A 12,852-nucleotide genomic window follows, 5' to 3' on the forward strand; every position below is an offset into this window, starting at 1 on the left:
GGAAAACTGAAATCTTCACCAGTTCTTGCTGCCTGACTAAATGAAGGTTAGGGTTCATCCACAAACTATTTTTGCCAATTTCAGTACCAGTGTAGATTTGCATGTTTAAAATAGGTCACACACAGGGTGTTACAGAGGTGTAACTCAGTAGGCAACTACAAACACCAGTATTGTCAAGAAAGAATGTCAACAATGACTTTTTGATCAAACACGTCTTGTTGCTGGGATGAATTGGAAAAGAATTTTGAGCCTGTGCTTTAGTTGGTTTGCTCTTGCTGGGTATGAGGCTGTTCATGCTGCCCAATTAACTGCGTAGCGGATCAACATCATAAAAGACTGCATAATTGCATGACTTATATGGATCATAAATACCTGAGTAATGGGTGCCATTTTCATTTTAGCAGAAGGGAGCGTATGGGAAAGCAACAACTGCAGCACTACTTTGACAGAGAAAACAATAAATGCACTTGTTTTTCTGTCTGCTCATCATTAGTAAACAATAAAATACAGAGATGAACGCAGATGACTACTCTATCATAATGACTATGCTATCATAATAACGGCCCGCTTCTAATGTAAGACTTGACAAATCAGGTCACCTCTTAGTCTTTCTAATGAATTTGGCTTATGATATTTGGTGTTGGATTAAGTGTATAAAGGTATTGGCCTTTTAATATGGTTTCTTCTTAAGTCTTTGGTCTGAACTTGGCTTTACCTAACTAATGACTGGAGTTGATTAGCAAGGTGTACAGTACAGTGTTTTCCCCAATTTTACAGCTTTTTTTTTTGGGGGGGGGGGGGGGTTGGGCAATGACATAAAAAAATTAAAGGGATAATGGTTTTCAGTGTACTGCAGCGGATTGCCTGAATGTTCTTTTTTTGCGTGCCAGTCGGTGTTTAATCAGACAATTTGATGGTTCTGTTCGTATTGAAAGGTCCCCACGTGAATAAATGAATCAGTGTTAAAAATCACCAGACAGTAGGATCACAATTATACAAGCAATAATCAGAGTCACAACGCAAACTCAGTTTAAATCACTGTATTGCACAATGGGCTACGCTCAGCATCATAAAATGTATTTTAAATAACTGTCCAAATAATGTTCACCAACAGAAACCGTAAATCAAAAATCACTTTATGGTTTCAAGCACAACAAAAAAATTATAATTTTAGTTTGTTTAATTCTGTTTTAGTTGTTTTTTGTAGGAGTGAACCCTCTTCTCAAACTAAATAATAAAGGATCTCTGTTAAGTTTCAGTTTTGTTTTTCCCGTTCCCACAATTTAACAAACCATCTTTGAAAAAGTGAATCTCCCAACACGTCTGAGTTTTCTGAGAATTGTAAACATTCAACCATGTAGAGACAGAATTTACATGCTGATGTGTAAATAAGATACATAACATATGGCTGTTTAGTTTGGACTAAGTATAAAGCTTTTCTATAGGAAAGGGATCCTTAAATGACTTCTGTTGGGATTTGATGCTATTCAGAAAATACAATTAAATGAAATTAACTTGACGTTAAAGGGGGGCGGGGGATGCCGTTGGGGGGGCGCAGTGCCCCCCTAATGAAATGGTAGTGGAAACACTACAGTATGTCTTTACATGTTACAATCCTCAATAAGGCAAAATAACGGAATTCCGCACAGTAAAGTTTTGTTCTTTCAGAAATACTGTTTGAGAATTTAATCATGCAATTCATAGTTAAATTACTTCATCAGATAACATCAAAATTATTTTTTTAAAACATATTTTAAAAGATTCTCCATTTCACCTCTAACTCTTTCAATCTGTCTTGGTCGGAGTGTGCTGATCAAAAAAGGAGTTAATGAGAGTGTGAAATTAGTGCCGAGTCATGGTGTGTTTCTTTTTCACCACAGGCTACAGCAGTGGGAGGCAGAGCCCTTTTGTCCTTTTCCTGTCATCTAACTTTCTATCCGCTCCCCATCATTCCTTTTCATAGCATGTTCCATTATCCCTCTCTCTCTGCTTCCCCCGGCACAGTCTGTCAATCTCCAACCCTCTGACTCTTTCCTCTCTACTGTGGACACTTAGAGCGTAACAAACTTTATACCTTGTATGAATTCAAGTGTCTGCACATCAACATGAGTACTTTTTAATAAGCTTGTGCTGTTAGCTCAAACAAATAGCTCCATACTCAATTGGCTGTCCAACAGCAGTGAAGTTTTCAATTTTGTACACCTACAGTGCCAGTCCGGCCGTCCTTTAGGTTTTTGTACACAAATGCACAGATAGCAATAAATGCAGTCACATACAGATACAAAAGGACATTATATCATTTAAAAAGATGACTAAAATGTTGAAACAAATCTACCCCAAAGGTAATTTTAAAGTTGAGGTCATTTGTGGAGTCAGAGCTAGTAATTAGGAAGCAGTGTGATTACAAACAAAATTCAATTAGTTAGAAAGGAAATTAGCTTAGCATGAGATTGAAACCCTACAGCAAGCAAGCTCATGACTTTGAGTCAATAAGAAAAAATGGCTCTCTTAAAATCCCTCTTATCAAAGATGTGGCCATCATTCCTATTGGTTATGATAACATTTTACTTACTAATTAAAGATTCCATATTGTGAGATTTCCATGCCTTTTTAATAAATCAGGTTGAGGTGCTTTATAAATACTGTGAAAGTTTTAAAACAATCAATCCACAGAGAAATGCACACAGCTGTATATATATCCATCTATATATATATATAGATAGATATATATATAACCCTATATGTAGTTGTGACATCACAACCATACCACAAGATCTGATGGCTCGTTCAAAGGAACAGCTCCAGTCATCTATTATGTCAACGTAACACACATACACATATATATTTACAGTGCCTATAGAAAGTCATGATACCTTTTTGTATTGTATAATAGTCACTCATTAAAAAAAAAAAAAATCCAGCGTGATTTACACATTTTGCCTTACAAGATTCCAGTGAATTTTTTTTCTTCTAAATTTCTGTAAAGTAATATAAAATGAAAAACTTGAATAGCAGGGTTGAAAAAGGGATGAGTCCCCAGATTTAATACTTTGTGGAGGCACCTTTTGCTTTGAAAACTGCCATCAGACTGTTTCATTTCTCTACCAGCTTTGTGCACCTAGATTGGGAAATATTTCCTTATGCTTCCTGCAGAACTGTTCGAGTTCAGTCAAATTCTGTGGTGAGCAGCGATGGACTGCACTCTTCAAGTCCATCCACAGATTTTCTGTAGGCCTCATTCTAGGACATTCACCTTCCTGTCCTTTAGCCACTGTGTTGTTTTTAGGGCAGTGAGTTTTTAACTCAGATATTGCAATAAAGCTACTCTGCTGGATGTTAGGTTTTACCTGCAGATATCAAGAGGCATGGCCATGACTGGTCATCCTGTGGATGGTAAACAGGTAGGGATTAGGGGCCTGCTGAAGCTTTTCAAAATGCCAACCTCGTCCGGACCAAAGGGTGTAAATACCACCCAAATGTCAGTAGGAGAACCCTCAAGTCAAACTAAATTGGCTGCTGCATGCACAAACACGACCCTATGTCTCCCCTATATTTGTGTGTGTGTCTTCAAAGACATAGACTCTACGTTCTGACACGTCGGGTGGGATTGCTATACTTGTGAGGGCAGAACCAATCTTATTTGATCTGATTCGGTCACTTAGTACAAGACCTAACAATGCTAAGTCTAAAGCAGACAGGGTTGATATCCCGAGGGGTGTAATTCTTTCAATTGTGATGTCCTACAGACCTCTCTAGAAGAGATGTAATCAAACACTAGCAAAAATGCACACACAATTTGCTTGCAAAGTTTTAGCTACTTTTAACCTGGTCAAAATACCATTTAAATATATTTGCTGGTGTTGACAAACATACAGACAAATTGACATTTGGACATGCATATTTGATACTTAGTGATTAATCTGAGGTTTGATGTATGGAAATAATAGTAATTGTGTCTACCTCAGACAAAATAATATAGAAGAGAAACCCTTATACCCATATACATGCTTACATACAGTAAATATGCACTAGGGCAATACATATAAAAATGTATACGGCAAGGCAAACATTAGCGATGAGTATTCAAGAGTCCACTCCACATTAGTCCCCTTCTCATTCTAATACATCCAATTTATGGTGTTTAGCCAGGGCTAGCTTGTAGTGGCAGCAGGCAAACCAAGGTTAGGCAGATGTCCTCCTCTAGTCCTTCATAGGGGAGCCTGAGGCCTTCCAAGACCAGCTGGGATTAAATTCTTCCAGCATATTCTGGATCACAGATTCATATATGGAATTCTGTTCAATGTTTACTCTCACTGCTTCTGGACATTCTTTCCAAAACAGAGTAGCCCAATACCCAAATGCACTTGATCTACTGCAGAGAACACAGATACAACTCACACATGGGTTGCACATGAATTTGATAGTTCATGGGAATGGTGCTCCCACAGTATTCACCATAGAAACTCAGAGGTGTGTACTGTGGATACAATTGGACTTCTTTGAGTCAACAAAGTGTGTGTAAAGTAGAACGGAGTACTTCCATAACACCTGAAGTGCCTATGCATGAGACATTCATCACTGCTCCATGACAAAGGTCCTCTATTATAAAGTAAACTCAATTTATTCTGGCTCTCTTTGGATTACTTTATTTCATTCTGCCTTACATTGGCAATACTCAACAACTGGTAACACAAAGCTTGTTATCAGCAGGTCTGGGTTTACAAATCTAACCATGAGCCTACTTATGCAAAAGTGGTGGCATTCTTAATTACAAGACAATCACACGCAGCATCATCTGAACCGTGAGTGGAGTACTTAATGTGACATGAGATGAAATGGTAATACACACATGGAAATTAGGTTAATGGGCTAGCAGAAAGTGGTATTTAGCTAGGCAAAAAAATAAAAAGTAATCACACAAGTAGAATGAAATAAGAAGCTTAGCCTCACTTTTATATGTGAATGAATTCCAAATATAAAAGTTAGGCTATAGCTAAGAAATGAGTGGAAATTATCATATAAGCTCTTTAAAGCAATTCTTACCTTTCTGGCATTTTTACACTTTTCTTTTGTAATCTTTAAATGTTCCTAATAAGTGTATGGCACATTAAAATGTAAAAAAAACAAACTCCACAAGCACCAAAAATTAAATTATCATATATTTATGCTAAAAGTATGACCAATCATTTTAATTCAGTCTGAATAAAATGATTTGCCAAGCTTACTGCCTGTCATTGGTCACTCGGTTTCACTTGTGCTGCTCATGCTGCTTTCCAGTACCATGGGAAGTCTGAAGTTTCGGACCTCCAACTAGGCAAGGTGCACTGGAATGCCTCCAAAGAACCTCCTATAAGCGAATTCGGGGTAGATCGATCTCCCTCGAATTCAATAGTAGAAGGTTCCACTTTGACAGGTATTCCAGTGCACTTTGCCTACTTGGCAAGGGCACTGGAAAGTAGGGCACTGGAATGCAGCATTTCTCTCTCACCGCACATGTCAGGGGAGGTCGGAGCGTCAGAGGTCAGGCAGGGGGAAGAGGGTGGGACTTTCGAGGGAAGCGCTGTGAGACATGCAAGAAAGGTAAGAATTGCTTTAAGTGATCTGATTACACTGGTTATTAACACATTTTGATCCGATTCTCTTAGGTTAACCCTCTGTGGAGTAGGTGAGCGGTACATCATCTGATGTTCAACTCACACTGTCATATGAAAAAATCAGAGGGTGGCATTTGCAGATGTTGTAGTTCTCGGCAAACCGGAACATTTGAAAAATGTGTAAAAAACAAAAAAAAAAAAAACATTTGCAATCAAACATTAAGATCCTGTTGTCTTGTATGCCCACACATTGCCAAACACACCACTGATTTCATGTGCCGCACACCCCAACTGCTTCCGTCATTAAAGCTGCCATGAGTTGCATGGCTGGCTGCAGGAGGTGTAGTGATCCATCAGTGGAGTGCCAGAGCTTTGCCATTTGAAAACCATCTGCAAGAAACAGCGCTCCATTGGCACTACAAGTCAGGAGAGGGCGAGTCAGAGGGAGGAAGAGAAAGAAAAGAGAGCCCTGTGTGCGAGGCAGTTTGGTGTGATTGATATGAACCATTACAGACAACATGGGAGAGGTAGGCAGAAAGCTAGCAACCGTTTTATTTTTGGTCATTTGTTCAAGACAAAATCTTGGACAGAGCCACGGTGAACAGGGGTTGAACGTCAGCGCGTGTGTGTGTGCATGTGTGTGTCAGAGTGAACTGAGCGAACAATTCAAGGCCGAAGCGTCGGTAAAGGGACAAACACACAGGCAACCACCTGCAGAGAAAAACATTTAAAGCAAGCATAGACCTCATGCTTGCACACAAACGCAGACCAGCATAGACAATCCTTTCTCTATGAAACCAGTGTTTTTCTTGAAAGAGCATCAATCAATCAAATAAAAGTTAACATGACATCTGAAACATACAGCTTACAGTGTGATGAAGAGCAAAATGGATCTGATAAAATGCAGTCTAGCTTAATTTTCTGCAATTCCATATGGTTTAGTAGTCAGTCCAACATTTAGTGTTTAGGATATGTGTATAAGTTAGTTGCGCTTGAACAAATGCTCAATAAACATCTGTCTGTATTGGCTTTTTAAAGTTTTCCAGTATTCACTGACTGTAAGATTATACTTAAACTTAAAAAGCAAGTTAGCTACCTCCTCATTATACAGTTACCAGATGGCCTGTGTGAAGCTACAGCACTCCACTGGCGGAGTATTTAAGATATTTTTACAGTCAAAAACATCTGCAACTGCTAACTTTATACAATTTTAAGGGATAAACAAAGTGTTTGCCATGAAGGAACACTTCTACTTCCTCTATGCATTAAAACTATACACCATGATGTTAAAATTGTAGAAATGTATGTCAAGCACCATTGTGTGGAAGTAGGAAACATCTAATGGATTCTACAAGGTAATGTATCACTGCATGGAGGCCAATTCAATTAAATTGCTTCACTATTAGATTTACACTACTCGCCTGGGACCAGAGCGCTGTATAGAAAACTACCAGACATACAGAACATTAGCACAAAGACAACCCTTCACAATGCTCAAATTTAATGGGGAAATAAAAGCAAGGGTGGTAGTCGATTCCCAATTCCTGGATGGTATCAACAAAACATTTGGAACTGAAGGTACAGTATATTACATCATGTTTGATTTACGATATCCCGCTAAGCATTAAAATGGTTGGAATCGATAGATGGTCACTTAGAGTCCATGTAATATAATTAGCTTACATTTTACTGGTATTGAGTCATGTCCCAGCCTTCATATGTCTTGAGTAGCTTAGGCCATTCCTCTTTGACAGACCAGTATGACAGTAGTGGCTGTTTCACACATAGATCTCATAAAAGTCAATGGAATCCTACCAAAATCATTCCAGTAAAGATGGCAGGTTTGGTTTATACATTAAATGTATTTGAAACTGACCAACTGAGGTCTTCTATTGCTGGACATCAGAAGTGTCATACAACAGAATGTCCTGATGTCATGCATGTCCAGAGCATGTTTTTGTCCACACAATATACCAGTATAAAACGTGACAACACAACTGATGGCCGGGCGACGTCATCAAAATCTAGTCAATATGACCAAAATCTTCTATGCCTATATACAGTAGGTCATTTCATTGTTTGATAACAATATTTATCACAATATAGCTGTTTCCTGGTAATTAAATAAATAAATAGTCCATATGAAATAATACATGGTAAAGCATATTTTTTGTATACTACTGTGTGAATTTAATACTTGACAAATGAAAACTATATTTTCATTTTATTAAGAACTTTAGTGCAAAATGACCATAATTTTTAAGAATCAGAACATAAAGCACCATCCAAAAAGATGGAAATCATTCCCTGTTGCCAGTTTGGCCGCTGGTTTTTCAACATCCCAATACAAACTATATATTAGAGTAAAAAACTTTCATCGTCAAATCTGATTCGTCACGAAAAACCCTCTGATCCGGGGTGGCGAGTCATAGACCTGAAGCAGACAGCGGCGGGTACACGCGAGTCGAGTGCTGCGTGGTCACGCGTGTCAGGCAGAGGATTACTGAGAGATGTGATTTCTGATTTCTAATAGGAGCATCTTATTAAAAGTATTTGGTGTTATAAATTAAATGTGTATTGTTTGCATCTTTCTTTGACAATAGCTGATGGTATATTTAGATCTGTAGTTTCACTTTCACGGCGCTGTGACAGACTGTGTTGAATTGAACATCTATAATGAAAAACAAAAAATGGGCAAATATTCAAATTAAATGATGCTGATGATTAAACAGTAGCAGACTGTTGTATTTCTGGTGCCCAGATAGTTTTAAAGCCCAGCCAAGATGTGCCCTGACAATGCCGGATCCAGGATAGTACAATTTAGTCTATGAAGGGGAGGGGAGATTAAAATTATGTGACTTATTTTCACATTTTTAGCAACAGTATTTATTAAAAGGCTTATATATATCATGGTTTATTGGAAGAAACCAAGCATCTATATGTAAAATCAAATAGTCTGCACCCCCAGAGCCAGAATGGAATAATCCATTTTTTCATAACTGCATTTTGCGCATTTGCGACGATTTGACTATGAGATTGGCAGTCGAATCAGGCTCCTCGGATTTGGGGTCAACCCATATATATATATATATATCCATTTGATGTTGAAACCCACATTAAACTGTGTTCTAATGTAAAGTTTGATTATAAAACCAAAACTGCAATTTACAAATCATATTGCCTCAGGTATTTCAGATAACATTTTCTGAGAAGTTTAGGTTGAAGCTTGGTATTGTCATTTAAGATATTGTAACTGTGTATCACAAAGTCTTTTTTTAATCTTTTTTTTCACGCTATCGTTTTCATCTTGGGTGGTCAGCTTGCCGTGCAGTGCTGGCACCTTATTCATTCTTCTACTGTAAATGAAGTACACGAAGAGTAACAGCTTGTTTGAAATTATAATTTGCTTATGACTCCTCAGTCCACGGTCATCTCACCAGTACACATCTTCAGCACTTACTCATACAGTCGGCGGTGTCTCATTGCAGATGAGTTACATGCTAAAACCTTACACCCCAGACTGTTCAAAGGGCAGAACGAGCTCCCCATTGACATCAGGACAGCAGCAACAACAAACCTTCTGTCACAGACTGAAAACTCACCTGTTCAGACTGCACCTTGCTCCATGAATCATTAAACACATATGCGCACATACATTTCTGACACACACATTTTAAAAACTGCAACCGAGTCTTTTTTTGGCCGGATGTTCAATGTATCAATCAGTGCTGTACCTGAGAAGAGGCTGGAAGATGACAGTGATGTTCCTTGCTCCTGGTTTACAAACAAATTTCATTTCTCCCCCTTCAATCAGGTTGTCATCAGCACCACCTAGAACGTAAGAGACAGGACATGACTCAACCAAACATGTCAAAATAGACATTGTACATAGAAGTGTGGTAGTAAATGTGCAAATCATATGTAGGATGACACTAAGAGGATTCAGGTATTTCTGAAGATGTGCTTTCGGGTTAAGCAGCAACCTCAGGGTCTGACAAATACACAGAAGTGCCAAAATCTGCGGTTCATCGAGTAGACACTTGAGGCTGGCTCCCAAACAGACATTAATGTATGGAAACATGTTCTAGCAGAAACACAAAATAAATGTATGACCCTGAATATTAGTATAATACAGTAGGTCCTCTTTAAGTATTAAATCAGTACAGGAGTACAACTTCAGCCCTAATGAAATGCATCACTCAATCAGTGCAGCTCTCCATCACAAATCTAAATGCATCCAACAAGCTCACACGCCTCCGTGCCCCTGCGTCACTGCGTGGGTAAACCCAGTAGAGGTAACAGGGTTAATCAGAAAATCATTGCCATGTAACATTCTCAGAAAGGAACGGGGGGAGTTGGACGCTGAGGGGTGGGGGCTGCAGACAGGGGAAGAGGGAGATCATAGGAGAGGGAAAGAACACCAAAGCTCATTACCTCCACTCATCCTGAAGTAATCAATATAATTGATGGAGAAGAAATTGCGGCTCGCTGTCAATACAGCTAACTGCAAAGAAAAAGGATTGTCTGTCTTTGCTTGTGTATGTGCTTAAGTGCATTTATAAAGGTTTTGAAAGAGTGCTTGAATGCACATGCTCACGGATATGTTTATACAGTGTTTACTTGTAAAGTTGATGAATAATGATAGGAGAAGGAGAGCAGTCGGTTTGATTCCTGCCTCTATACAGTGGAGAAGAAGTTATTCATGAGGATTTATTAATGTAGGTTCATGGTTAAGTAACAATGCATCCAAAATACTGGAAAAACAGGTCAATTCGATAAATAACCTTCTAGATTCAAAACCAAGGGAGTCTGATACATTAATAATTGAGCTACTATAACATCAAGATGCTGACTGCTTTTTGCTGTTCAAAGTCGATTGAAATAAGGTGTCAAGTGTAGAGAGTAAGTAAAGTGGAAAAACTGGACAGAAATCAAACAAGACAGTGATCCAAGCTACTTTGATGCGGTGACGAAATGGGTGAGGCTGTGTGTGCATGCGTGTTCGGAAAAATTGAGATTTCGTTCGGCACAAAGCCTTCCTCTGTTGTTTCCTTCTGTTTCATTTCCATGTCCAATACGACCTTGCAAAGCTTGTGTGATATGACACAAAGCCATTTTGCCATAGTGCGAAAGCTTGTTCCGCATTACCTGCAGTGCCTGCCTAGCCTTGCATTCAAATGTATATCAACCCATTGTTCCCTCTGCCAGGCCCCACAATACATTTCTAATGGAACAAGTTTCATTTGAAAAGTACTGGAGACAACACTCTCCATATTTTCATTAAAATGACACGGGCAGCTTTCAATCTATCCAAAACTTTTAAATCAAGGGTTTCTGATTGTGATCTGTTGCCATGAAATTCGCCTGCACAGTAAGCCCACGTTCGCATTGTGGAGTGAAGATGGCAATGAGGTCCAATTCACTCAAACTCTCTTCCTCCGTCTCTTCATCCGTTCATCCTTCCTTTGGAGCCAATTCAATTAAGACTCAATTACAGGCTCCTAAACAAAGCTGCCGCCAACGCACTCTCCTGCTCAATCGCCCTGTCTCCCTCACATTCTCCATCTCTCCCTCTCTCTCACTGATCATCAACTTGGAAAGAGGTGGCTAAACTTTTGTTTTCTTGTCATCAACTTGCAAACACTCAAGTTCCCATGAATAACATCAACATGTCACAGACGCTGGGGAAGTTAGCATTACCTGACTGCTTCAAGAACCACGTCTAAATGGCAAACTAACACACACACACACACACACACACACACAAAATTGAGTACCATGTTTGTATTCCCAAAGACAGTGACCAATTTAATGTCATGCTCTAAACATCTGCATCTGTGTCAGACAAAGGAGCGAGGAAAAGACCTTATTGATCCATGGGGTCTGGGACCAGCTGCCAACAGGGCATAGAACTGATGAATATTAAACAGGCCAGCATAAATATGCATGGCATTCTTCAGAGTTGTCTAGACGTGACAGGATGGCTCCGGTTTTAGGTCAGGATGCCACCAAACTGCTGCCAGCCGTCTCTCGACATAATGCGTAAAAGTGCCGTTTTGTTTGTGAGAACTTGTGTGCTTGCATGTGTGTGTGCTTGAGTGTTTGCCAGTGCTGTTTGGACAAGTGTCTGTGCATTTCAGTCCCTTGGTGTGTGGTCTGATCCAGGATTAGTGGGAGGGGTGTGTGGAGGTGTGGTGCTCAGTGGGACGGCAACTGAAAGCTGGAAAGGAAGAAGCGACACATTCTAATGTGGCCAAATCTGCTTGAAATCCCCCTTGAGGACCACTGCAGCACACATGCATGTATAAGCAGGCACGACACACAACTTCTATCCATAAAAACATCCATGAGTTCAAAGTCACAAAGATACAAATATGAATACACATGAAGTAAAATGGCTTTACTGACACAGAGAGCCTAAAACAAAGGGATCAACCTAAAATACACTAATACCATATGCTGGCACACACTCTCACAGTGACACCCATCCAGCCCCCTGTGGTGCCTTAGCATGCGCTCCCCGGCACACATGTAATCAAGTCAGGCAGTGACTTAGTGAAATTGCATTAGCTACACTTTCCTGGGTTTGATAAGAAACGGGTTTGATCCTGTGATGAATCCCGGCCCTGCCCAGATTTAGGCAGGGAAAGAATGTACGTGTGAAGCCTTTTTTAACACCCTCCAATGTCTCCTGGGACCAGAGTGTTTCTGTATGCATCTGCAAGGGTGTCAGGGAGGGTGAGATGAAGAAATCTAGACAGGCGGGCAAAGGAAAACTAATAATCCCTAATTTACAAGTGGCTGGATTCTGATTTTGGGTCTGCAATATAAATTTGTGTGCCTGAATGGAAAGGACAGTCAGTTAGTCCAAACACTCATAATTCCATGTTTGAAGGTGTATGTGTGTACATATACTATCACATACAGTATATAGCAAAGAAGATAATTCCATGATATGCGACTAAAATGTATTAAAGAAGTATCTTGAAACCCATTTGTTTTTTTCTCTTTTTTATAACTTTATATTTTCCTATGTTAAGCCTATTCTAACTACTGTTTTTAGAAAGGGAACTATCTTAAAAGGTCCTATATTGTGAAAAATCAGGTTTTAAAAACAAAAATAAAAATAATAATGTTTTTTGAACATTTTATGCTTTAGTAAAACAACAAATATATAATAAGTATGAAGCTAAAAACTAGCATAATATTGGACCTTTAAATGTGCTTACTATTATCATCTCTCCATATAACTGTACTA

General features: G+C 39.1%; 1 protein-coding gene across 1 annotated transcript in view; it reads right to left on the minus strand.

Moving 5' to 3' along the window:
- Positions 1-12,852, minus strand: part of exoc4 (exocyst complex component 4) — a 122,664-nt gene that overhangs the window by 68,856 nt on the left and 40,956 nt on the right. The window contains exon 11 of the mRNA XM_083935566.1: positions 9,329-9,425. Coding sequence (XP_083791692.1) covers positions 9,329-9,425 — 97 coding nt within the window. The remainder of the gene's footprint in view (positions 1-9,328; positions 9,426-12,852) is intronic.

The sequence above is a fragment of the Echiichthys vipera genome, assembly GCF_963691815.1.
Source record: "Echiichthys vipera genome assembly, chromosome: 20".
In the NCBI taxonomy this organism is placed as follows: Eukaryota; Metazoa; Chordata; class Actinopteri; order Perciformes; family Trachinidae; genus Echiichthys; species Echiichthys vipera.